Source organism: Schizosaccharomyces osmophilus, chromosome 1, assembly GCF_027921745.1.
Source record: "Schizosaccharomyces osmophilus chromosome 1, complete sequence".
Classification (NCBI taxonomy): domain Eukaryota; kingdom Fungi; phylum Ascomycota; class Schizosaccharomycetes; order Schizosaccharomycetales; family Schizosaccharomycetaceae; genus Schizosaccharomyces; species Schizosaccharomyces osmophilus.
Genome location: NC_079238.1, coordinates 5,452,671 through 5,476,901, shown reverse-complemented (window position 1 = coordinate 5,476,901; position 24,231 = coordinate 5,452,671). Strand labels below are relative to the sequence as shown.

Here is a 24,231-nt window from a genome sequence, read left to right as displayed (position 1 = left end):
AAATCTATCGAAACCATTCTGATTGACCAATTTCTGTCATCTACGTTTGGTCGACGAAAGGCCAATTATTTGACACATCATAGTGAAGGATGAATGACGACTGGGATTGACCTCTCGTTTCTTTACTTTTTTTCTTTCTGTTTTGAACTCATTGGTAATTCATTTGGAATTTGGCAATAGTAGCGAAAAAATTGTCGGTAGCACAGAGTGCCTGCTTTCAATTGTTTGTTGCCGGGGTGAGAGTAGGTGAGACAAGATACTTTAGATCTAGCATTCAAGATGGGAAATCATGGTCTTTATAAGCATGAGAATTTACGTCTCTCCTTTACTCAATCCTGCAATTTTTGAAGTTATGAAAGCGAAATAAAATGGAATCAAAAAATTTGGATTTGAGGTGATATATATGAAAGTTTTGTAATTATAAGAATTAAAATTAAAATTAAATTGGCAAAATTATAAAGTAAAAACGTAGCCTCGTAAAAGGCATAAAAAAGTCACAAATGCTGACTTGCTCTTAAGCGATGACACTAAAGAAAGGAAAGTTAGTACAGAATGGTATAGAAGAAGAAATTGCCATACCACATTCCTGGAGGTTTGGGTTGGTACCACTGAGCGGCGCTAACGGTAACAGCAGGCTTGGAAGGAGCGTTGTTGGCAAGAGTAGAGTTGTTGGAAGTGTTGTTCATAGCGTCCATTGTTGTTGTTTGTTGAAAGGTAGGAGAGCAAAAAAAAGTGTCAAAAAGTCAAAAAGAGAAAAGAGTAGTGATCAAAGAGATGAAAACCAAGCTTTGGATGATGATTTCTTGTTCCATTTCAGCCTGTATTTATACCTGAAATCAAGACTTCCGAACGAACCGACCATGTCCTCCCTTTGTTCAAGGTCCCATTCTTCGCTACGAAATTTTCCATTGTCCCAAAATTGGCTATCGCTTTGGTCCAAGATGAAGAGTCACGAACAATGTGGAGATGGCAAGAAGAATCAAAACTTCATCAAAGATACATTGCATTTTTAGATCCGTCGCGGAGGGGTTTGTGTACGACTTGTAATCGCCATTCGACTCGGACAATAGATGTTCAAACAAAACGAATAAAAGAGCGGGACTTACGGTAATAAACAGGAGATAGAAAGAAAAATAAAAACAAGCGGTCTCACTCTTATAAGAGTTTCCGATTGTGTGGTAATCGTTTCAATGCTGTTGAGAAACAAAGGAAAGGACCGGTTTTTTTTTCGCTCGAACATCTGGTGTATCTTAACATTGTGCCGATTTGTTCGCTTTTTGAAACAAAGAGGTAAAAAGCCGACAAATGATGACAAAAGCAAGGCATTCCTTATGGGGTAGTTTCATCCACTTTTGTCTGAACTAAAGTAGTCATTTTCAGTTAACAGATGTATATAAAGCAAAAAAACGGTTTTCAGTGGAACTAAAATCAAAGCAAGAAAGCGTCTTTCAACCGAAACCCATCAACGTGAAGAGCTGATCTCCTATGTTCCCATCAATCGATTTTCCAGCAACAGTTTCAAGTGTTGATGAATAATTCTAGGTTACAAATCTTCATTAATCTAATGTTAAGTTGATTCTAGTCTACTATTCGAATTTGCATTTGACACCTTAACCGTACTAAGACTGGAATATTTCACGACTACTACACAGACACACTTTTTCACTTGAACGAACGGATGGAACCATTTTCTAAATTACTCCGGTGGATGAATAATAGGCAACGACCTTTTAATTACTGAAATTTTTTGTCGAATAGAGTACTTCTTACAGCTTGGAGGACCAAGAAAAGTCTCGTATAAAACTGCTACTGACAAACATAAGTAAGTTTTATTCCGTTTTCATCTGCTAGTTATTAGATGAAGTGCTCTACAGGTCCTATAACTCACGATTGCAAGCGTTCAAAATCTGTTAGGTAAAGTCGGCATATCTAGTGAATATCTTTTGCGATATAAACCACTAAAGAATATTTCCTTGGTTTAAACTTTTATATCAAAATGATGTCTTTTTCATTCTTTTTGCGGTTAATTACCCTTCCGTTTGTATGGATTTGGACAGCTATTTTGTATGTAACCGTGGGGACAAGATTTCGAGAACAAGAAGCATTTCAAAAAAGCTTTTCTCTGAATTTGTTTGCTATGAGCTATACGCATCTAAGTAGTGGGACGACGTTGAAAGATTTTAAATACATCGATGGGGGAAAGAGTTTGTTTGGTATACTAGAAAAAAACGAGAACAAATTCAATCCTTCTAAAAGTCTTCCTAGCTATGGAGAAGTATTCACTCGAAAAGATACTGAAAAAATTATCCCCGATTCCGCATGGCTTGCTAAACATCCTCAAGAAATGGGTAAAGAGGACTCCGTTATCGTCTATCTTCATGGCGGAATGTTGTGCCATTCTATTTCACCGGTTCAGATTTCTGCGTTCAGTAATATGTATACTCTGCTTAAAAAAAAAGGATCAAAACCGCCTTCTATGTTGTTTATCGATTATTCTTTGCTACCTAACGGAAACACCTATCCAACACCAATTCTTGAATGCTTAAATGTTTATGACAAGTTGGTTTCCCTTGGATACAAGAAAATACTTCTAGTCGGTGACTCTTCTGGTGGGTACCTCTCGCTGTCTATGCTTTACTATTTAAACGAAAGGTCCAAAACAAACAAGGTAGTCTGGCCTCATGGTGTAGCGTTAGTTTCACCTTGGTTGGATTTGAACAATGCCGAAAAAACCAAATCTTATAAAAATAATGCTAATAAAGATGTGCTCACCTTCGAGGTTTCGCAAAAATATGGAAAAGAATTTTTTCAACGAAATGAGAATTTATACTCTTTGCCATTAGCAAATATAAATTTGAACACTTCAGATGATATTTGGGCAGAACTTCCACCTTTGCGTAAAGGTAACTTTCTGGTAGTGGTTGGCAAGGACGAAATCTTGAGAGACAGTATTTTGGAATGGTGCCTCGAAAAGTCCTCTCTAAGTAAAAATTATCCTGAAAGGATAATGATCGAAAACAAGGGCATTCATGATGGTTTGTTCGTTACAGAAACTTTTATGCTCTTGAGGAAATATATAACTTTTGAGGAATGGTCTCAAAAGTTTGGAGTGAATGCACTGTATAACTTTATAAAAGAAATGGACGATAACCTAAGTTAAACATGATTTCATGGTTTCTATCTTTATAAAAATTTGGGTTTTCGGACTAGCGTCGTCAAAGTTCCACATTTTTATTTCAGTTAATGAAGCCTTAATTTAGTAGCTAGGAATTGACTGCTGATATGCTGGTCTCTATATTTCGCTTCTAATTTTCTTCAGTACCTACTCTTACGATTTGGATGATGTTAGATTTCGGTCACCTCAGGTAATGTGTAATGTGGGCAATTTACCAAGTTTCGGATTGATTTGAGATGGGCAAATAAACAATTTTTGATATAAATTTCAGCAATTGATTCGACCTACAAACTTCACTTGTGAGTAAAATGACCTTAAACAATACCAAGAAAGTGCTGTTGGGTACCACTAGTTACTATGGCCCTTTTTATTTAAATGGCATGAAAACAGGAGCTTTTTTTTCTGAAACGCTTGTTCCATACAAAGTATTCAAAAAAGCTGGGTACGAGGTACAAATAGTATCGGAGACAGGGCAGTGCATGTTTGATGATCTTTCCTTGATGAATATGGCATTAGGAAAGTTGGAGAAGCAAGTTCTCGATGATAAGGATGATGACTTTTGGACTTGCTTGAAAAATGCTAAAGCTGCTAAAGAGGTTAACCCTAACGAATACCCATTGTTATTTGTTGCAGGAGGACATGGTGCAATGTTTGACCTACCTATAGCCAAAGACATGCAAGACTTGGCAGCTAAAATATATGATAATAAAGGGATTTTAGCTGCTGTTTGTCATGGACCCGTTTTGTTGGTGCATGTTAAAAACTCCAAGTGCCCTGCAGGAAAATCTGTTGTTTATGGGAAAAATGTCACCGCATTTACGCATGCGGGTGAAGTAATGATGGGGCTTTCTACTCCATTGAAAAATCACAATATTGGATTCTTGAATGAAATTTTAGAACAGGCTGAAGCGAGATACATTAACCCCAGTACTCCAGTGTCTGATTTTGTTCAGGTTGACGGTAGAATAGTAACCGGAGTGAATCCTGAAAGTGCTGAATCAACCGCCAAAGCGGCTATCGAAACTCTAGAGTCCAAGTTATCTCGACCATAATTCTGTAAACAAAAAAATATAATGATGAAGTGGCCAAGGTTGAAATTTACAATGGTTAAGTAACGGATATAAACTGGGTTAAAACATTTCAGTTCCTTGTTATTTCTAATAAGAACGTTTTCAAGGGAGGTGGGATTACAGATTTTCGGAATCTAGAAGATAATTTCTTCCAGAGTTATCATGTTCTCATTACAAAAGATTGGTTATCCATAAGTTAGGCAAGTGGCACGTATGGTCTATTATGATAGTCAACATTTAAAGCAAATAAACTATTGTTCTGTTCTTAACTAATACATTTTTTATTGGTATATATTTGTATGTGTTTGACACCCTCGATCATTTATCGTCATAACTTATGCTGCCACTCAACTTTTGGCTTTACACAACTTGAGGTAATGCACCATGGGAATAATATTTTGAAATACAAAACGTCGATAGATTGCTTTGCCGTCCACAATATAAATTAGCATTTGTGGCGACATTTGAGTTCATGATTTTTGGACTCTTCAATTTCTTCTCTTTGACTATTCTTTTATTGAACTTTGGCCTAGTGTTTCCTTTATTCAATATGGCGTGGGAGTGCGGTGCCTCATCAAATGCAGCTCTTGTTCGAAATTTAAATCTGGCGGGGATTATATCGAAGCCGCGGGCAATTGAAGCGATGAAACACACCGATCGCAAGTTTTATTGCCCTCACTTCTCTTATGCAGACTCACCACAGACTATAGGGTATAGTGCTACTATATCCGCTCCCCATATGCATGGTATTGCTCTGCAAGAGTTGGAGCCGAAGCTTCAACCGGGTAACAGAGCTTTAGACATTGGTTCAGGAAGCGGGTATTTGGTGGCTGCTATGGCTCGTATGGTAGGAAAAACAGGTTATGTTAAAGGTGTTGAGCACATACAAGGACTCGTCGATTTGTCAAAAAAGAATTTGCAAGAAGACGCAAAACATGACCCGTTGATTGATTACATGGTGGAGCATAAAAGGATTGAGGTTGTCCGTGGCGACGGAAGGCTAGGTTCACCTGAAGATGAACAGTTCGATGCAATCCACGTAGGTGCTGCTGCCTCCGAACTTCCAAAACGGTTGACTGAGCAACTGAAAATCCATGGGAAAATGATTATCCCGGTGGGAACAGCGTTTCAGGATATATTTGTATACGATAAACACGCTGATGGAAAGCTTTCAAAAAAGTCCTTGTTTTCTGTACGTTATGTACCTTTGACTGATCCTCCAAGTGATTATGAAGATATGTGAAACCCCTGGAGGTACAACCTTTATAATTTATTATGATAGTCTATGATGGAAGAACCTATACGGATTGGCGTTGTACGATGTCGATTGTTACTCGTTTTCGTTTTCAAGCGTATTGGCATGCCTGGTGGCAATCTTGTACCATATCTGTACGTGAATGTTTAAGAGGTACGCGCACTTGCAGATCACCAATCTTCAAGAATGTGGTGGGTGATCCGAAATTAACGTCAGTTTTGTTTTGTACGAGAAGTCTGCGATATTGGTTTTGCTTGTTGTACTGCTTGGACGAAATACCTTGAAACAACTTTCTCTATTTATAAGGTATGGGTGAATTGTAAACATTATTATAGTATATCGATTAGCAGTTTGGCTTTCATTCCCTATTTGCACTTATATTTTATGGAGTGATATCGTGTTTGTTCATTCGTATTGATTATTTATCTATTTATTTACTGTTTTTACTGTTTTAATGAATAAACAAATAAAAATCTCCAGAGTGTATATCGGACTCATAATATTCTAATATTCAAACACTTATCTCATGTGTGCCTCTTGATAAACAACCTGACGAACCTTTAATAGATTAAACATTCTTCTCATAACTATGTGCTGTAAAGCAAGCAGTAGCCTGTGTTGTCAAAAATAATAAACACTTAGCAGATGTATACAACATCTTCGAATTTACAGCATAAACGAATAATGAAATGATAATATAATCGGAAAAGAATTTAGAAGTCTTTCTGAGATCCATTCAACCGCACCTGAATAATCTTTATAGCAGACAAAGTCAACGAAGACAGATTGTAACTTTGAGGTCTCTTGTCTGTATTTTCGGCGTCAAACAGCCTTTGACTTGTTATTTAAAAGATAAACATGTAGAAATGTAAATATTACAGCGTGCTCCTCGCTGCAAATGACAAAAATTGAAAGTAGAGTGGTTTTACAAGTGCATAATCATTTACCAGAGGTCGATTACAAAGGACAGTATCACAATTTCATTACCAAATTTGAGGATCTGTGAGGAATGTTTCGTTAGTAAGCAAATATTCAATGCAAAAGCAAATTTTTATCTTTGCTCAGGATCATATTTATAAAGGAAACGGGGTTCTTCTTCAGTTCCTAGAGTCACGTCTTGAAAGATAACTGTCCTTAAGCGTATAATCATTAAATTTATAAAAGTTTCATTATGATAGTGAACTTTTGTCGTTTGGTAGTAAGTTTGACCTTTGTATTATCAATCCTTTTGTCATCAAAAGCACAAAGGCAAGACAGCTTTCATTCAAAAATATCAAGAATATCAATCAGCAAAAATACACGGCTCTGAGAAATTTGAAGTAAGATCTTTCATATTCTCTTGTAAGAACTCTTTCGCTATGACATCTTGTGCCTTCCATTCGGCAAGCTAGAAAAGCAACTAAAATATGGTATTCTGTTTAATCATAATAGCATGTTGCAAATGTAATCATTGACACATAAAACTCGTTTATATTCATACACATTTCGGGATATTCATGTCTTTTATGTCTAGATCGGGAATCATTCAAATCATGTAGCCTGACTATTCAGACCATTTTGGCTGCCCATAAATCCTCTAAGAGCTTCTTCATAGCCATAATTTTTACGTTTAATCTTCCTTCTATTTATTCGCTGGCCGGTACTATCTTCACGCTATTTCCTTTTCCTTCGCTTTCGTTTTCGTCCTCATACACTGGATCTATAATAGTTTCAGAATCAGGTATTACAAAATATGCAATCGTTTGTCTGGATTTTATGTCTGGATCAAGTCTTACCCGGTGAACAGTGCTTTTAAGCCGTCCACTCGTCCAAAATTGTAACATATCTCCAATATTGACACTAAAGGGGTGGTTAGTAAAGCTGCGTAAAGACAAAAAAAAAGAAACAAATTTTTTTGTTTCTACTTACACAATTGATGTTTCGTCTACGGAGACTTTCAGCCAGTCGGCTACATTGTATGACTCTGGTGGTCGAATTTGTAAACCTCCCATATCTTTTTGAAACAGTAGAGTAATGGATCCATAGTCGGAATGAGCGCCGGCATCTTCATCATGTTCTCGGCGTTTTACTCCCTCAGGAATACTATACTTTAACAAACGAAGAATATCCTTAGACGAACTATGGTACTTGCTGAAAAAATCCGATGAAAGTCCAAACCCACCAGCAATAAGGTCAAGGATTTTTAATGAAAGATAATGACATTGCCGTTGAAAGGCTTTTAGTTCAAGAAAGTACTTTTGGATGACTGGACTATTTACTTTTGAATCTGGACTAGGAAATCCTGCTATATCATAGGACTCGATCATATCTCCTCTACATTGATGTTCGGCATCCAACTTTTCTCCAACGTGTCCTGTATATCCTGAATGTAATCGCTCTTCTTTAAACATAAATTGTTTCTTTTCCTCTAAAGGAGAGTTGAAAAACTCATCGCTAATCTTGAAAATTCGAGCTACATCTTCCAGAGGGATTCCATGGTTTTTCACTGTGAAGAATCCCCACTGCTTGCATGCTGTAATTAGCTCCGCAGCGACATGTTTTGAATCTTTTAAAGAAAGATCAATAGAAGGTAATTCTACTGATCCCATTTGTGTGTATAAAAGGAGTGAATCACAGCAAAGAGAGATCTGGTGTAGCAATCGTGCTCAGAGTGTAGAGAGCTAAAGAGAGATTGGATTTCTTCTTCCTATTACAAAAGTTCGATAAGGAGATGGGATCAACAACTCTCAATTGAAAACAGCAGGTCAATGATGATAGTCATGGTTAACTTCAGAAAGCCATATAAAATAGGATGGAGTTGTTCCAATTACGTAAAGAAAAGAAACGAAATTTCGACGAATTCGCAAATTACAAATCTTTATGTTTTACCGAAAAAAAGCCGACTTACTGTTAAAGGATTCGAAGAAGGAACGATGGACTCTTGTTGATGGGTGAATAAGTTCGGTCCTTGAAAGGTCGTTGTAAAATTTCATGGCAAGTTGGTATTCTACTTCCCTTGGAAGTTTTGAAAATTTTCATGCTTGAATGAAAGCAATTAAGCATTTTACTATGTTTCTTTCAATGAAAACAATTGACCTCGGCTTCTTACTGCGATTGAAGTTGGAATTCTTCTCTGATATGTCTATTTAGAATTGTTGAATAATGTCAAATAAGTTTCCCTTCTATAATAAAATTCAATTACACTATATATATATATAAAATTCCCAAAACAACGAATCATTCATTTAAGGCTTTGGTGCCATAAAATCTATCATTTGTTTGACAAAGATGTAAACGTTTCATGAATCCAGCGATTATTTGGGGTTACTTTTTTTTGACTATCCTTATTCTTACCAAATAAGTTTAATGAAAGCTCTGTAATCATTTTTGGTCAATTTCCTTGACGACACGAGCAGGCGAACCAACTGCTACTGTATTGGGAGGAATATCCTTCGTAACGACGGAGCCTGCGCCGATAACACAGCCATCGCCAAGCGTGACGCCTGGTAAAATAACGGCACTCAGACCTATCCAAACGTTATTACCGACCTTGATAGGTTTCGCAAGTTCCTGTGCACTGTTTCGGGTTGCGATGTCCAACGGATGAGTAGCTGTGCATAATTGTACCTAAAGCAAGAAAACGTTAGCATGAAGGCGGGTGAAAAGTAGTAGTAGAGCTAAAGCTTGTGGGTGCATACACCAGGACCAAATAAAACATTGTCTCCAATGGTAATGGGAGCAACATCGAGATAATTACAATTGTTGTTGGCATAAAAATTTTTCCCAATGTGAATATGGAGACCGTAATCGAGATTTATAGGAGGTTCCATATACACAGAAGAACCGTCATCTTCAAACGACATCACTTGGGATAAGATGGCTGCTCTATATTTTTTCAACTCGTCATTACTAAGCTTTTTTGGATTTCCAAGGGTGTCGTTGTATTGACGTGCGACCGCTTTGGCAAATTCTCTTGCTTCATCGAGTTCTGCATCAGGAGCATAATATCTATCCAGCAATAAGTGTTAGTAACGCTTATAAGCAAAAATGGAGAACAAAGGAGCTAGGAATAACAAGTTTCAAATCCAACTTTCTTCATGGGTCTTTGTTTTTTTTTCTTTGCATCATCTACTTACAATTCTCCTTGGATCATCTTTTGGTACTCTTTTGTTTTGAAGCTTCGCTTCGTCTGAACGGGGTTTTCTAGAGTTGGCATGGTTGAATTTCGTTTTCGTTTTGGTGTTGGTTAGAAAATAAAGGTTTTAAAAGCAACGATGGAGAAATTATGCACATATATACCCGAACAAAGGATCAGATAACCGGATGAAGTCAGACTATAAAATCTATAAGTAGACCTGGACATAAGCATAGAGTAGAGTCTATCTAAGCTTAATGCATTTTAAGGAATTATGAAAGAGAAAACAAATAGAAAAAGGGAACAAAGAAATTAGTGGTTGAAAAGGTTCGCTTGCTTTCTCTGGAAGCATTCTGGATTGAACTCCTCCCATTCACCTTAATGTCTGTAATTCACGTTTGCTATGTATGAGGATTATTTTACTCTTTCTGGAGATTGGCAAAAACTTGAAAAGGTCGTTTACAATTTTATGGAAGTATACTTGGACGCGAAGAATATCTAAAGGAAATCACAAAGGAGCTGATTCTATTTTAGAGGCCTCTATATGACATGCTAGCTACTCTCTGACAATCCGCATGCTTTCTTGTTCCCGTGTCCCCATGTTCCAAGTCAAAGCAAAAGAGATATCGAGAAGCTCAAGAAATAACTCTCAAATACCGTTCTTCTAAGCTATCCTTATATATTCATTGCAGACAACAAACTACAACAAAGTACCAGATTTTAATTCGGCTCACATAGGTCCATTGGGAATTGTAGACGCGATCAGCAGAAACAATCAACGCAAACTATTTTTTTTTTAATTTTTAAACCGCAAAAACCCTTTTCCTTTTTAAATTAGAGACAATAAAACATGAGATGAATTCCTGTTTATACCCAAAAAAAAAAAAAAAAAATAAAAGGACAGGTAGCAATGCAATAATTTTTGTTACCTGAAAATAAATTTTCCTTTCCTTTTAGGCCAAAAACCAATTTCGGTTCGTTCACCTTGGACTGTTTGTTTGCGCTTCGTCTTGAGTTTATTCTATAGGACCATTGAATGGCTGAATTGATAAATGTCACTTCGCTTTATCAAAAGGCCGTCGGAATGAACCAAGGCTGACTGGACAGTGACAGGGCAGGGTTAGAACAGAGCGTTTGGAGGTTGTTTTCTACCAAACACCATTCAGCTTTATTGCGTATAATTTTTTCAAAACAAGGCCTGTTTTTAAATTCTAATAAAACAAGGTGAATTGTCGTGGCAACTTCACGACTCCAAATTTGGATCAGTTTGCAATTTTCCAAGCTTATCCAAAAATTCAAATAAAGGGTAAAATCCATCGGTTTTGATCAGCTAAAAGGGAAAAGAAAAAAAGTTTAATCAATATGGATGCTTCATCGGAAAATGCTATAAATGATACTAGTTTGATGGATGGACCAGAAGACAAAAAATCCGTCCAACGGTCTGCCTCTCCTGTCATTCACGACAAGCTTTCAGAAGGATCGGTAGAACATTTGGATGAATGGAATGTCGCGACGGCTTTGATGTCCATCGATGCAAATCATCCAGCACATCCCCATCATTGGCCTGCATGGAAAAAATGGTTTGTGGCAATCACTTACACCTTGCTAGAAACATATATCATTTGGTCCAGTACTGCTGTGATTAACTTTGTGACCTATTTTCAAGAAGAATGGCATTGTAGTGCACAGGCTTCCAATCTAGTTCAAAGTCTCTTTATTCTAGGAAATGCATTTGGACCAATGATCTTGGGTCCTATGTCGGATATCCTTGGTCGGAAATGGGTATATGTGATCTCTGTTACATTTTACATAATTTTCCAAATTCCTCAAGCTTTGGCTTATAATCTCCCCATGATGGTTATCAACAGCGCAATTGCTGGAATCTGTGGAAGCGCTGCTGTGGCAAATGTTGCTAGTAGCATGTGCGATGTATTCACAAAAGAAACTGTTGGTCTAGGTATGGCATTGTTTGTCTGGGGTGCGAATGCCGGTGCATCCATTGGATCACCAATTGGTGAAGCACTGGCTGAAAAGAACTGGAGATGGTTTTATTGGATGAACATGATTGTCGGTGGTTTCCTAATTATCCTTTGCATCCTCGTACCTGAAACATTACCTGCGAGTAATGTTATGAATTATGCAAAGAAAACTGAACAGACCAACGTACAAATTTCTACTCTTGCAAAAGCAAAATCAGCTGTGACACGTGCCAAGTTTGCATTTACCATGGCTGCTCGAATTTTCGTCACCGAACCAATTATTATGGCTTTGGGTTTGTATAATGGATTTGCTTACGGTATTAATTTTTTGTATCTTGATGGTCTGTTTCCTGTCTTCAAAAATAACTACGACATGTCTTATATGCATGCAAACGAAACATTCCTCAACTTTTTGGTGGGTGTAACAATAGTCGTTATGATGCAACCTATCCAAGATTGGCTTTATCGACGTGATAAAAAGAAGAATGGCGGCATTGATCGTCCCGAAGCTCGATTCTTGATTTCCCTAGTTACTGTTTGGTTCTTCCCTCTTGGACTTTTTTGGTTTGCATTTACTTCTAGCGGAAACATATCTTGGGTTTCCCCTTTAATTGCTGGTGGTTTTATTGCTGTTGGTGATCCTCAGCTTTGGTTAGCTATGCTGAACTATGTAACTGATTCATACCCTTCGGTGGCCGGCTCTGCCGTCGCTGCTTTTACTCTCCCTAGTTTTACCCTAGCAGCTGTCCTTGTTCACCTCGGTGCTATTATGTTTAACAACATGACGACAACTTGGGCAATGGCTACTTTGGGTTTTATTAGCCTTTCACTTGTTTTGTTAATCTACGTTGTTTACTTTTTTGGTCATATCCTCCGCAGACATAGTCGACTCGCTATTACACAAGAGGCTTTGGCTGAGCGAAATGAAAAGAACGTTGAAGTTTAATGTGGTTTTGTCGTATCATATATGTTATTTATTCAAGTGTTTTCCATTTTTTCCCTGCCAAAAAGCTATCAGTTTCTTTGAATTGTTGATTTGTTCCTTGTCTCTATTCCCCTTTCATAAATCAAGACGTCTAGTCTCAATGTGGTTGTTTGCTTTTTGGGTAATTCTTCACAATATATATATGTTCAATATTTACAATTTAATATATTGATCAACCAGTTGTTTCGTTGATATTAATATTAATAATAATTATATTAACCACGTACGGTGACTGACAAGAATGTATACAGAGTATGCACACTGATAGCAGTAACCACCTGATGAAAGAGCAGCTTGGCTGAAACACTCCTCATATACGGAAGAGGGAAGATTGACTACATTAGAAGGCTACAATTCTTTAATATACAGTTTAAAAGCTATATACTTTTTAAGAATTTCAAAAGATTCAGATATGGGTTCAAACGCAGATATACTCTCAGAGAATGATGTGAACTATCTTCGCCAAGCAATTGAAGTCTCTGGAGAAGCAAGGAAACATGGCCAACATCCTTTTGGGTGTGTTATTGTTGACGAACATGACAGGGTGGTGGCTATAGCTGAAAACCGGGTACCTTCAGAGGATGTAACTCAACATGCTGAACTTCGTGCAGTAAGTACAATTACGAGATCAAGAGGTGCTGAAAGCTTGTTGAACTGTACGCTTTACTCGAGTACGGAACCTTGTGCAATGTGTTCCGGAGCCATTTTTTGGTCAGGCATAGGACGTATAGTATTTGGTCTTTCCAATGCGAGTTTGATCAAAATGGCACACTCGAATCCAAAAAATGCTTATTTGAAGATAAGTAATAAAGAAATAGCAAAGACTGCATCTCGCCCCATTGAGGTGCTGGGTCCATTTCTCGAAGATGAAGCTGCCATCCCGCACCATCATTTCTGGGATTAGTTTCTTTTTATATATAAATGACGTTGGGTCCTTTCCACTTTTTGTTTATGTTGGAATTTATTTTTCCAGTTATAAAGTATGAATGATCATTTGAGAAAGAAACCAGCAGTTCTTTCTTTTGTATCAATAAGACATACGAGAATCTGTCTAATCTTTCGTAACGCTTATAGAACAATAAATGTCTTACTGAAACAAACCTACAAGAGAAATGACAAACAAAGTTATTCATTTCGGCACTATTAGAATTGAGCCTTTTCGTCAAACAACGCTGTTGCTTCTTGCTGCATCTAAAACCCGTTTTAATTTTAAAAAAAGTACCAAAAATTGACGAACTATGTTTGCCAAAAAGAAGCTCCCGGCGGGACTCGAACCCGCAGTCCCTTGATTAGAAGTCAAATGCCCTAGCCATTAGGCCACGGGAGCACAGTTATTAGACAGATGAAATAAAAAGAATATAGCGGAAAAAATGTAAAAAAAGGCCTGATTATACAAGCAAAAGTAAACTTTGACTTTTTGTTTATTTTTAGGAAACGTTAAAGATCAGGCAGGATAATAAATTCATTTATATGACACTTTCCACATAAGTTAGTTTGTTAGTTCCGTATACAACTGAGGTTTTCGATCACGAAAGAATGTATAATACTCTTGTCGAAGACGCTTGGATTGGTTTAAATCCAGATCAGCAGTAATATACCCCTCAACATCTTGGTCAAGGCTTCTAATGACCTTACCGGTGGGACCAACTATTCTACTATGGCCAAAAAACCCAAGTGTTTTGTCTTTGCCTACACGGTTTGCCGCTGCAATCGGGATACAATTATCTAGGGCTCTAGCACTCACCACCAAATCCCAATCATCTTGATAGGGTTTCTCCCAGTTGGAACTTACGATCAAAAAGTCTGCTCCTTGTAACGAGTACATTCGAGCCGCCTCTGGGAATGCAGTATCCCAGCAAATCAAAAGTCCCATTTTACCAAACGGAGTATTGAAGATGGGAAATTTTGTGCCATGGGAAAAATAGTTTTGTTCTTGCCCAAATAAGTGCATCTTTTGGTAGGTTCCACAAACATGTCCATCCGAGTCAATGTATACACATGAGTTGAATACTTCTTTTTTTTCTCGACTTCTTCGTTCAGGGAACCCAAACACAACATGCACAGCATACTTCTTTGCAACTTTACACATAAAATGAATGGTGTCACTGGTTTCAACGTATTCTGCTAGATCAATAAACATATCCCCACATTCGTACCCCGAAGTAACCAGCTCTGGAAAAACGATCATGTCGACGGCTTCTTTGCTCATAACTTCGTCGACATATTCAGACATTCTCTTCACGTTCCCTTTTACATCTCCTACTTCTGGAGCCATCTGAACGCAACAAACTCGAACTGACATATTGAAGCACCAAGCAAAGTGAAATGTAAAAAACCAGAAAAGTAAAGTGCAAAGATAATATTAAATACAAATTCAATGTGCGTCTTTTCTCTGATCCACCTAGATAGCAAGTATACGTTATAGCCGCGATAGCAAAGTGCAAAATCCGATAAACAGATTACTACTGCTAAGCAAAAACGAAGAGATTTGATTCAAGGAAGTAAAAAGAGCAGCATAACTTCGTGCTTCCAATTATGACAGTGGGTGATGATGTTGTGAGCATCATCTAACAAGTTCATCCTCTACACGTTCCCACATACACATTAGTAATCATAAGAGTGAAAGCAACTGAATAAAAATGTTTCTAGCAAGGTGTAAGAAGAGATCGAATCCGCTTTCCTCTTGAAGAACTTGTAGGATAAGTATTGTTCTGCGTAACCACTGTTTATTACCGTAATGGAGTGCATTTAAAACAAAGTCTTTTGAATTCTCATTTCGTTCCTTTTCTATAGAACATTAGTTATTAATAAAACAAAACAAAACAAAACTCTTTCTAATAAAGTACTTCACATAATGTTGTTTATGTCCCTGCTTATTTGGTACCATTTTAAAGCTTTGACTATATAAAGTGTACTCGATAACGCAATAAAGTGTTAATATAATAAAGTAAACGAGATTGATGTTATCGATAATTACTAGCACAAAGAGATTGTGGATTCCACAAAATCCGCGGAGTACCGAGTTCACTCGGTCTCCTAAAGCCTTTCGCTATTTAAGGTAATTAGATCTCTTTCTTTTACAACTTTAGAGAAAAGGAAGAAAAGGTTTTCCTGAATTGGATTGGATTGGTATAGGTATTGGTCTGCTTTTATTTATTTGGGAGATATTCCATAACATTCTTTTAGTCTCCAGTCGACAACGGATTTAAAAGTAGAAGTACGTCGCTCTGCCGGTTAATTACAACCGAGTCGTCAGTCAAAATTTGACTGCAGTCTTAGTCTTTCTTTATAAAATATCCTCTCCTTTTTCGCAAGGACTCATTCTTTCCAAAAACAACATCTCCTCTCTTAATTATAGTGCTGATTCATAATTTATACCCATAGTCGATCTTTTAAAACCAGTTTGTTTCTTGGTTTCTAATTCTCTAATTCATCTGAACGTTACTCTCCTTTCGTGTGCAATTTAACACAATTTAACAATGGCAGCATATGATAATTCATTCGGTTATATTCCAGAGGGATGGTTGGCAATTATCGCTGTCGTTTTGTTCGGTATATCCCTTGTCCTTTTAGTGTCTTCGTTGGTAGTATATAGGCACCTGCTAATTCTTGTTCCAATTGTTGGAACAATTGGTGAGGTTGCTGGATGGGCTTGTCGACTTCATGCTCATTACAATCCTAATAACTATTCAGACTTTTTAGGTCAAATTATTTCTTTGGTTATTTCACCGGTCTTTTATTCTGCCCAAGTGTATGTTTTGCTTTATCACTGGGTTATGCTTTACGGACCTCGTTTTTCCCTTCTCAGTCCCAGATTGTATGCCATTATTTTCATCTCTTTCGATGTTATTGCTCTTATTCTGCAAGCCGCCGGTGGTGGTATTGCCGGTGGTGCGAAGGAAGGTTCTTCTGAACAGGACACTGGTGCAAACATTATGCTCGGTGGAATTTGCTTTCAGCTCTTCAGCACTGTTGTGTTTTCCATCTTGGGGTTACTGTTTGCCGCGGCTGTGTGCATGGGTAAACCCGTGCGAGCTGGTCCCAACATTCCAGACACTCCTCGTTCACGATACAGAGATTTCTGCTTTTTATGTCTATGCTTTGCAACCCTTGCTATTCTCGTGCGTGCCGTCTACCGCGTTATTGAGCTTTCTGGAGGTTGGAGCGGTAGTGTCATTACCCATGAAGTATGGTTTGGTGTTTTCGACTTTATTCCCATGATTATAGCATCCTTCTTTTTGCTTCCATCGATTTATCCTGCAACTCAAAAAAGGTTTGCTGGTTCGAACGAAAGCACCTCAAATCCGACCTACCAAGCTGATCGTTCCGACCGGGACGAAAAAAGTTTATCTTCTTCCGATTTAAATATTTAGTACCATTTTAAATATTCTCCCTCTATCGTGGCTTTCCAACAATTGTGAATGCTTTATTTAACCCATATCTTATAAATATATATATATATATATATATATATATATATACATTTTCCCGAATCACCTGATTTTTTTTACACATCGACAGACGATTATAGACTGTCCTGATGAATTTTAATTTTACATTCTTCAATACATTGATTTCCTTTGGAGATATTAATATGAAACTCTGTGGAAAGCAACAAATCTACAACGAGTTTGTGCCCTTTTACATCCATCTGTCCCATGTCAAGCATGTCTGAAACACCAAGGTGGTTGATTGAGATGCCCTATAGAAATTATTAATATTTTTATATTCTGCCAAATGGGAGATTAATTGCTTCTATGGACATGTTCCATAATACACTTAATGTATACTTTGTGGGCTTTCCCAAGTTTTCACATATACGTGCCGTAAGTCATCTGCATAAAAGAAACTCTACGGGAACACACTTCTTAATGTAATACTCAATTTTTTACTTGGAAATAATGAGCGTTACATACGGCAGTAAAAACTGAGAGGTTATCGCAGGTACTTTCTAATGCCAGTTCGTTATGTCTTTTTACCTATTCGCGACTACACCAGATTCAACTAATTAGACTTTCAGAATTAAACAGATTTATTCAAAGTAATAGTCAAAGTTGAATCCTGATTGTATTATTAATACCCTTTCAATTATATCGCTCAATTTATTATTTCAAATATCCAAAGAATTAGAAGAGTATCAAAACAATAGAAAGCTTCCAACTTCGCTTGGGTTAGAAGAATATCTTCCACACCTTTTCCTTTTATAAACATGTTTTATCAAGATGCGGCAATGTAAAATATATAGGTTATTCTAATATGCGCATTTTACATGTAATGATACCAAGAATCTCTGAGCGTATAAATCAAGGATGCAACCTCCCTTTGGGTTTTCATTCCTTTTGCCAATGGGCAAGAACGTCCTGCTAGGCTGCCTCAATTTAAAGCTATTTCTGACATTGATAGTTTGAATCCAGCCATTTGAGAACATACCTAGAGGGATACGGTGGTAACTATGATGAGACTGAGCCGCGAGTGTTTCTTAAAAGAAAGCTTTCTGATTACGTTGGTTTTATTACATCCCAAGAATCCCGTTACGAGTTTTCAGATAACAATGAACCCCTTTAGGATATACAAGATCGAAATAGTGCATCGAATCGACGGGAAAGTCTCAGGTCGCACCGTGGTTAATAAATGTTCACGAACAGAAAGAATTTCCGTTTGTTTTTTGTATTGAAATCTACCTCAGACTCTTGGAATTCTGCATTATACAAGTTATTACTGCAATCATGTATAATATTAAACATCTTTCCGATATTCAGACTATACATAAATAATGCCTGGCTATCACAAGGCCAGTAGCCGTTAGAACGATGCAGTTGAACGCCTGAAGGCATCGTTCTTATTATGTATGATTGAAGACAACATCGGTACTCAGAGTTCTGTAGGCTTTTCTCTTCTTGCACTTTTCCTTGTTTAATATTTATTCTTTTTACTCATTTCTTTGAATTGCATTCGTTTAAGAAAGTCTTATTGAAAATATCTAACAAATCGTTCCCATAAAAGTAAGAAAGTGTAGAAGGATGATCCAATGCAATTAGTTTACAAATACAATTCCGATAGAGCAATCGAATTCTGAACATTTCATTCCCTTTGAGATAGCAGTCATATGCAATTCGACTTTCTGTCGCTTTCAAAGCTAACTTCATTACTCTAAATATAATATGCTCTTTTGTACCAATAACAGTTGGAAGGGTGTCCGAGTGGTTATGGAGCTAGTTTAAGGCACTAGTGCGAAAGCTCGTGGGTTCGAGTCCCACCCCTTTCATTACTCTTTTTGAGCTTTACTTTGTATGCTTTAATTTTTACTTTTGTAGTATTAAACTTTGAAACTTATAATGCCAAAAAGGTAATAAAAAGAAACTGGGGATTGGATGCAACCTTTACGAAGTGTACTTCTTTGACACTGAAAAGTAAAATGCGACAGAAACGAAGGTGTATCTGAAACATCTGACTCTGCTATCGAAAAAAAGAAAGAAAATAATTGCGCGGCCAGGTTTCGATCCTGGGACCTACGGGTTATGAGCCCGTCGGAGTTCCACTCTCCTACCGCGCACTTTCATTGAGAATACAAGGATTCGAACCGTTCACAGTTAATTGAACAATACCACCCGAGCAACCAACTTTCTTGTTCAAACTGAAAGAAAAATAGTATATAACTGCTAAGAAAAAATCTGAAAATGTAAAAAACACATCTACATATAGAATGTTTGTAACAAAACTCGTTTCTTATTTGTTCGTAACAATAAAAACTCGCGTTGCATTGTGTTTATGAGAGAAAGAAGTTGAACTTTACCTGTGGGAAGGAATCCATACTGGCTTCTATAATGGGATGGGATAGAAAGTTAGCCAGATAATGTAAATTATCAAGAAATAAATATCCTTCATATAATACTCATAAAATGAGTGCGGCCGGTCGCTTTTGCCCTGCTATCTAGTGAGAGGTTTCTTGAAAAAATCTATAAAGGGCTCTTGAAACAATGCTTGTTTTCCTTTGTTTTCTTATAAAAGACTTAGATTTGCTTTGAAAAATCCTAGAATATTGTGAATTACTTTCTACTAGAGAGTGGCATATTGTTTTTGGTTACTTTCATTTCATTTCACTTCACGAAACAGACTTGTTTCATTCTGGTCGAAAAATGCAACAGCTTCTGCTTGATCCAGGTGCGTTTTTCCCATTTTATTTTATATTAATCGGTTTAGCTCTTCGAAACTGGGTTCTTTTACCCATTATGTTTGTTATGATCTTGATTGGAGTTTTGAGACATAATGCCACAATTCTGTTACAGTCTTCTCCTAAAAGACTAACAAAAGAAGAAATTCGAGAACAGTACGTGTGTTGAAGATGAACCTAAGTTCGTCCGGTGATTAATACTCTCTAGACGCTTGTTACAAAGAGCATTTTCCTTTCGAAACAATGCATGTTTTCTTTTACCCGATTCTATTGAGAAGAGAAAGGATTTTTTAGTAGACGCTTTACGGTCGGGTAAATACTTGAAGCCTGCCGATCCCAATGCGCCCAAAAACCTGAATCCTATGATGGACGACAAGACGTTAGAAAATCTGATGGAATCTATGAAGGGAAATATGTTAATGGTGGTTCCTCAAACAATTATAATGACCTGGATTAATGAATTCTTTTCTGGCTTTATCATATGTATGTCTCTACATTATGCAGTATATGCGATTACTTCAACAACGATAGTTCTAACATTACAGTAAAACTCCCTTTCCCCCTTACTTACCAATTTAAATCGATTTTCCAGTCTGGAGTTGCTACCCAAGATTTAAGTATTCAATGGGTTTCTTCTATATCATGGTATTTTTTGAATCTCTTCGGGTTAAAATCGGTCTATGCATTATTACTTGGAGAGAATAACAGTATGTTGAATAAAGTATTATGTGCATAGTTTACTGACGTCTAATTTTTAGTGGCTAGCAATGCTGAAAATGAAATGGGAATGGCAGGGTTTTCTCTAACAGCTGCTACTTCGCAAACTATCCAGCCAGGACAAGATATTGCCAAGCTGATGCGTTTGGAATCCGAAAATGTGCAAATCGTCGGGAAGAATTCTCTATTAGAGGATGTTGAATCAAGGATTTTGAAGCAATTCTTCTAAACCAAGTTCGTCAAAATTCCCTCAGCAAATGCATTGACTTTATAAATACAATTTGATATAATTTTTATAATTCTTGTCTCATTGCCGTTCTAATAATAAATTTCAAATCAACTATTCAGTATATCTGACGTTTGGTATTCGTTTTGTTTATTTTTAAAAACGATCTCCCAGTTCTAATATCAAAAGAATAAAAAGCACTCTTTAATTTATCATCATTATCACCATCATCATTCAGATCTCATGGGGATCCTTTTGGTACTCGACCTGAACCCTTTAAAAAAAATTTTTCCCCAATACCAACACCCTTCTTTTGCTTAGTGAAGGTTCTTTTAGCAGGACATAAGAAAATCAATAATCATGAGCCAACAGAATGTATCAGAACCCGTCAACAGCTGCAGTATGTTTGTTCTCGAAAGATGAAAGCTTTTTCAAATGCAGCAGTCAGTCTTTCTTCCCAGACATAAAAAACCGATTTACTTACATGTGTATTTTCTAGAAGTAGTATATGCTAGCAGAGTGGCTGAATCGTTTGTAGGTCAGCTCAAGGAGCTAGTTAAGCGATTTGAGCCTGTTCCAATGTTAGTTGGATTTCTTGCTAATACAGATCCCGCTGCTCGCATGTATGCTGGTATGTAATAAAAAGTCTTTATATGATTTTGCGTGGTCCTAATGAATGCTTAGAGTGGACTGAAAAAACCTGTAAGGAGATTGGTTTTGCTTTTGAGCTCCGAGAAGTTTCCAAGGACGACTTGGAAGATGCCATTGTCGAGGCAAACCTCGATAAGAATGTCAATGGCATGATGATTTATTTTCCCGTTTTTGGAAACCGCCAGGACCAGTATTTACAGCAGGTCGTTTCACCTGAAAAGGATGTAGAAGGTTTGTGCCATAAGTACGTGATGAACATGTACCACAACATTCGACATCTAGACGATGAGAAGACAAGGAAGTCAATTTTGCCCTGTACACCTTTGGCTATCGTAAAGATTTTGGAGTACTTGGGAGTTTACAACAAAATTATCAATTATGGTAATCGTCTTTATGGAAAAACTATTACTGTCGTGAACCGTAGTGAAATTGTTGGTCGTCCTCTCGCAGCATTACTTGCGAATGATGGTGCAAAGGTCTACTCCGTTGATATCAACAATGTTCAGCTCTTTACCCGAGGAGCGGGAATTCGCAGTCGAAAGCACGATGTCACCGAAACCAGTTTGAAATTAGAAGATGTTGCTCCGATTTCAGACGTTGTTATATGCGGTGTTCCTTCCAGCAACTATAAATTCCCCTCTTACCTAGTTCGTGATGGAGCTGTTTGCATTTGTTTTTCAAGTGATAAAAACTTTGATGCTCCGTCTCTTAAAGAACATGCAGGCATTTATGTACCCAGTATTGGTAAAGTAACTATCTCCATGCTCTTACGAAATCTCATTCGCCTAACTTCCTACCAACGTAACAATCCTATTGATGTCTGAAGCAGCTAGTATATGGTTCTTTATTTTTAGTCTTGCTTAAAACTCCATACCGAAGCTTTTGATGGTTATAGCTTCATAGCATTGCTTCTTAGTTGTACGAAGAATCATCATTTTTGGTAATATCGTTATTTTTTGGAAGTATATATACTTAATGCATAATTCTCTAATTAATATAATAACTTCTATTCAATGAACGCTTTTTATGGAAATTGATAGCTTGCATTCAACAATAGACAATATTTTGGAAGAAAGCAATACCTCTTGTATTACTATAATGGATAAATTCAAATAACTTATCCTAGCAAGGATTTACATAGTAAGAATAAGCTTATAGACCTGTCGAGTTAAATCAGTAAACAGGCAGACCGTTGGAAAAACTTTATTTTTCATTTCTACTATCCTTTAACCGCTCTTAACATTAGTGTAAACTAGCTACGAAACCTACTGGGATTACCTTCCAACGTTTCTATCATTCAAGTAGACTCTTGATTATCATCACTACTGACTGCTTAAGTGCATAGTAGAACATTTTATAATCGAAATATTATCCCAAAACTGGGAGATTTACATTTATGTCAGATATCAATACTGTACCCGATAGTATTATACCATAAGTATATCAAAGAGTCACAGTTTATATTGCACTAGCCACTTGTAAAAATTAACCTGCTTGCAAAATTCTGCTCAAGCATCACAGATCGTCGAGATGGGAGGAATTGACGTGAAGAACAAGGTTTGCCCTTTAGTTTATCAATTTTTGGTAGATAATGGTTTTGAAAAGACAGCAAAGGCTTTCGCGAAGGAAGGCAGTATCGAAACTGGTGAAAAACAAACACATAAGAAAAGTTTGATAGATTTGTTGTCCCATAAGGAAATTGCCTCTTATGTTTCAAATGAAAAAGAAAGTTCTAAAGAAAAAGGCACCGAGAAGGTAAAAAGAAGCACCAAAAAAGAAAGCAGTGATGATTCAGATTCGACATCTTCGTCTGATGAAGAATCCTCCTCTTCAGATTCTGAAGAATCATCTAGCTCTTCTTCATCATCAAGTGAGAGCGAATCCTCTGAAAGTGAAAAAAAGTCTTCAAGTGGATCTAGTTCTTCCTCTTCCTCTTCTTCCTCCGATGAAGAGTCCTCATCTTCCTCTGACGATGACAGTTCTGATAGCAGTTCTTCTGGTTCCTCTTCTTCCTCCTCCTCCTCCGACGACGAAGAGTCCTCGTCTTCCTCTGACGATGACAGTTCTGATAGCAGTTCTTCTGGTTCCTCTTCTTCCTCCTCCTCCTCCGACGACGAAGAGTCCTCGTCTTCCTCTGACGATGATAGTTCTGATAGCAGCTCTTCTGGTTCCTCTTCTTCCTCCTCCGCCTCCTCCGACGAAGAGTCCTCGTCTTCCTCGGACGATGACAGTTCTGATAGCAGCTCTTCTAGTTCCTCAGACTCTGAGGACAATGAAAGTGAAAAGTCAAGTAAGTCTTCTTCTTCTTCTGGAGAAAGCGATTCAAGCTCTTCTAGCGACGAATCCGATTCGGATTCTGAGTCTGGGTCAAGCTCTTCTAGTAGTTCAGCTTCCTCCTCCTCAGAAAGTTCTTCCGAGTCAGAGGATTCTGATGAAAGCTCATCATCTAGCGAATCCGAGTCAGAAAAAAGTTCCTCAAAATCCTCTAAGGATAAAAAACCCAAATCATCAAGTTCATCCTCTTCTTCAGCTTCTTCATCGTCTAGTTCATCTTCCTCATCTGAACAAGGCAGCAAGCGTAAGCACGAGGACTCTCAAAGCGATTCAGCTTCAATGAAATCTGCTCGTACCGAGAAAAAGCCTTTTAGCCGGGTTGGTGACCCCTCCCAGTGGGAGTTTGCTTCTCAAGCTCATAGGGATAATGCTTTTAATTTCGGTGAAGATGACTATGGAGCCAAAGCTAATCAAGATTTGAGTGTTACTCGCGGTAAAGGATTTCGTCAAGAAAAGAATAAAAAGAAGCGTGGCAGTTACCGTGGCGGTAGAATTAATTTGGATGTGAGAAGCATTAAGTTTTAGATTCTTCTTCTCGGCCTCTGCCTCTCTCA

At 37.4% G+C, this 24,231-nt stretch overlaps 14 protein-coding genes and 3 non-coding genes across 17 annotated transcripts; 10 read left to right on the top strand and 7 right to left on the bottom strand.

The window, feature by feature from the left end:
- Positions 1-542: 542 nt before the first annotated feature.
- On the bottom strand, positions 543-695 carry SOMG_02481 (uncharacterized protein; the record flags this gene model as incomplete). Its single annotated transcript, XM_056181273.1, has 1 exon — positions 543-695. The coding sequence occupies one exon, from the start codon at positions 693-695 to the stop codon at positions 543-545; it is 153 nt and encodes a 50-aa protein (XP_056035902.1).
- A 460-nt stretch (positions 696-1,155) lies between these two features.
- SOMG_02480 (uncharacterized protein) lies at positions 1,156-1,326 on the bottom strand (the record flags this gene model as incomplete). Its single annotated transcript, XM_056181272.1, has 1 exon — positions 1,156-1,326. The coding sequence occupies one exon, from the start codon at positions 1,324-1,326 to the stop codon at positions 1,156-1,158; it is 171 nt and encodes a 56-aa protein (XP_056035903.1).
- A 670-nt stretch (positions 1,327-1,996) lies between these two features.
- On the top strand, positions 1,997-3,160 carry SOMG_02479 (meiotically up-regulated 180 protein-like; the record flags this gene model as incomplete). Its single annotated transcript, XM_056181271.1, has 1 exon — positions 1,997-3,160. The coding sequence occupies one exon, from the start codon at positions 1,997-1,999 to the stop codon at positions 3,158-3,160; it is 1,164 nt and encodes a 387-aa protein (XP_056036116.1).
- Positions 3,161-3,483: 323 nt separating this feature from the next.
- SOMG_02478 (SNO4 protein) lies at positions 3,484-4,227 on the top strand (the record flags this gene model as incomplete). Its single annotated transcript, XM_056181270.1, has 1 exon — positions 3,484-4,227. One exon carries the CDS (start codon positions 3,484-3,486, stop codon positions 4,225-4,227), a length of 744 nt encoding a protein of 247 aa, XP_056036115.1.
- Positions 4,228-4,717: 490 nt separating this feature from the next.
- On the top strand, positions 4,718-5,488 carry pcm2 (protein-L-isoaspartate O-methyltransferase Pcm2; the record flags this gene model as incomplete). The annotated part of the gene is made up of 1 exon (XM_056181269.1): positions 4,718-5,488. The coding sequence occupies one exon, from the start codon at positions 4,718-4,720 to the stop codon at positions 5,486-5,488; it is 771 nt and encodes a 256-aa protein (XP_056036113.1).
- A 1,637-nt stretch (positions 5,489-7,125) lies between these two features.
- Positions 7,126-8,088, bottom strand: SOMG_02476 (iron/ascorbate oxidoreductase family; the record flags this gene model as incomplete). Its single annotated transcript, XM_056181268.1, has 2 exons — positions 7,126-7,339; positions 7,409-8,088. 2 exons carry the CDS (start codon positions 8,086-8,088, stop codon positions 7,126-7,128), a joined length of 894 nt encoding a protein of 297 aa, XP_056036112.1.
- A 772-nt stretch (positions 8,089-8,860) lies between these two features.
- Positions 8,861-9,695, bottom strand: SOMG_02475 (serine O-acetyltransferase; the record flags this gene model as incomplete). Its single annotated transcript, XM_056181267.1, has 3 exons — positions 8,861-9,106; positions 9,178-9,487; positions 9,616-9,695. 3 exons carry the CDS (start codon positions 9,693-9,695, stop codon positions 8,861-8,863), a joined length of 636 nt encoding a protein of 211 aa, XP_056035450.1.
- Positions 9,696-10,976: 1,281 nt separating this feature from the next.
- SOMG_02474 (plasma membrane pyridoxal family transmembrane transporter) lies at positions 10,977-12,539 on the top strand (the record flags this gene model as incomplete). Its single annotated transcript, XM_056181266.1, has 1 exon — positions 10,977-12,539. The coding sequence occupies one exon, from the start codon at positions 10,977-10,979 to the stop codon at positions 12,537-12,539; it is 1,563 nt and encodes a 520-aa protein (XP_056036114.1).
- A 451-nt stretch (positions 12,540-12,990) lies between these two features.
- Positions 12,991-13,482, top strand: SOMG_02473 (cytosine deaminase; the record flags this gene model as incomplete). Its single annotated transcript, XM_056181265.1, has 1 exon — positions 12,991-13,482. The coding sequence occupies one exon, from the start codon at positions 12,991-12,993 to the stop codon at positions 13,480-13,482; it is 492 nt and encodes a 163-aa protein (XP_056036109.1).
- A 350-nt stretch (positions 13,483-13,832) lies between these two features.
- SOMG_20117 lies at positions 13,833-13,905 on the bottom strand. Its single transcript has one exon. It is a non-coding gene; the product is annotated as a tRNA-Arg (tRNA).
- A 162-nt stretch (positions 13,906-14,067) lies between these two features.
- On the bottom strand, positions 14,068-14,880 carry SOMG_02472 (mitochondrial omega-amidase; the record flags this gene model as incomplete). Its single annotated transcript, XM_056181264.1, has 1 exon — positions 14,068-14,880. The coding sequence occupies one exon, from the start codon at positions 14,878-14,880 to the stop codon at positions 14,068-14,070; it is 813 nt and encodes a 270-aa protein (XP_056036108.1).
- Positions 14,881-16,057: 1,177 nt separating this feature from the next.
- On the top strand, positions 16,058-16,951 carry tco1 (RTA1-like protein; the record flags this gene model as incomplete). The annotated part of the gene is made up of 1 exon (XM_056181263.1): positions 16,058-16,951. The coding sequence occupies one exon, from the start codon at positions 16,058-16,060 to the stop codon at positions 16,949-16,951; it is 894 nt and encodes a 297-aa protein (XP_056036111.1).
- Positions 16,952-18,764: 1,813 nt separating this feature from the next.
- SOMG_20116 lies at positions 18,765-18,843 on the top strand. The gene has a single exon. It is a non-coding gene; the product is annotated as a tRNA-Leu (tRNA).
- Positions 18,844-19,059: 216 nt separating this feature from the next.
- SOMG_20115 lies at positions 19,060-19,131 on the bottom strand. The gene has a single exon. It is a non-coding gene; the product is annotated as a tRNA-Met (tRNA).
- A 583-nt stretch (positions 19,132-19,714) lies between these two features.
- On the top strand, positions 19,715-20,695 carry emc3 (ER membrane protein complex subunit Emc3; the record flags this gene model as incomplete). The annotated part of the gene is made up of 5 exons (XM_056181262.1): positions 19,715-19,739; positions 19,779-19,905; positions 19,958-20,232; positions 20,295-20,456; positions 20,508-20,695. 5 exons carry the CDS (start codon positions 19,715-19,717, stop codon positions 20,693-20,695), a joined length of 777 nt encoding a protein of 258 aa, XP_056036110.1.
- Positions 20,696-21,052: 357 nt separating this feature from the next.
- Positions 21,053-22,167, top strand: mtd1 (methylenetetrahydrofolate reductase Mtd1; the record flags this gene model as incomplete). The annotated part of the gene is made up of 3 exons (XM_056181261.1): positions 21,053-21,092; positions 21,192-21,323; positions 21,377-22,167. The coding sequence occupies 3 exons, from the start codon at positions 21,053-21,055 to the stop codon at positions 22,165-22,167; spliced, it is 963 nt and encodes a 320-aa protein (XP_056036330.1).
- Positions 22,168-22,873: 706 nt separating this feature from the next.
- Positions 22,874-24,202, top strand: SOMG_02468 (nucleocytoplasmic transport chaperone Srp40; the record flags this gene model as incomplete). Its single annotated transcript, XM_056181260.1, has 1 exon — positions 22,874-24,202. The coding sequence occupies one exon, from the start codon at positions 22,874-22,876 to the stop codon at positions 24,200-24,202; it is 1,329 nt and encodes a 442-aa protein (XP_056036566.1).
- Positions 24,203-24,231: the final 29 nt, after the last annotated feature.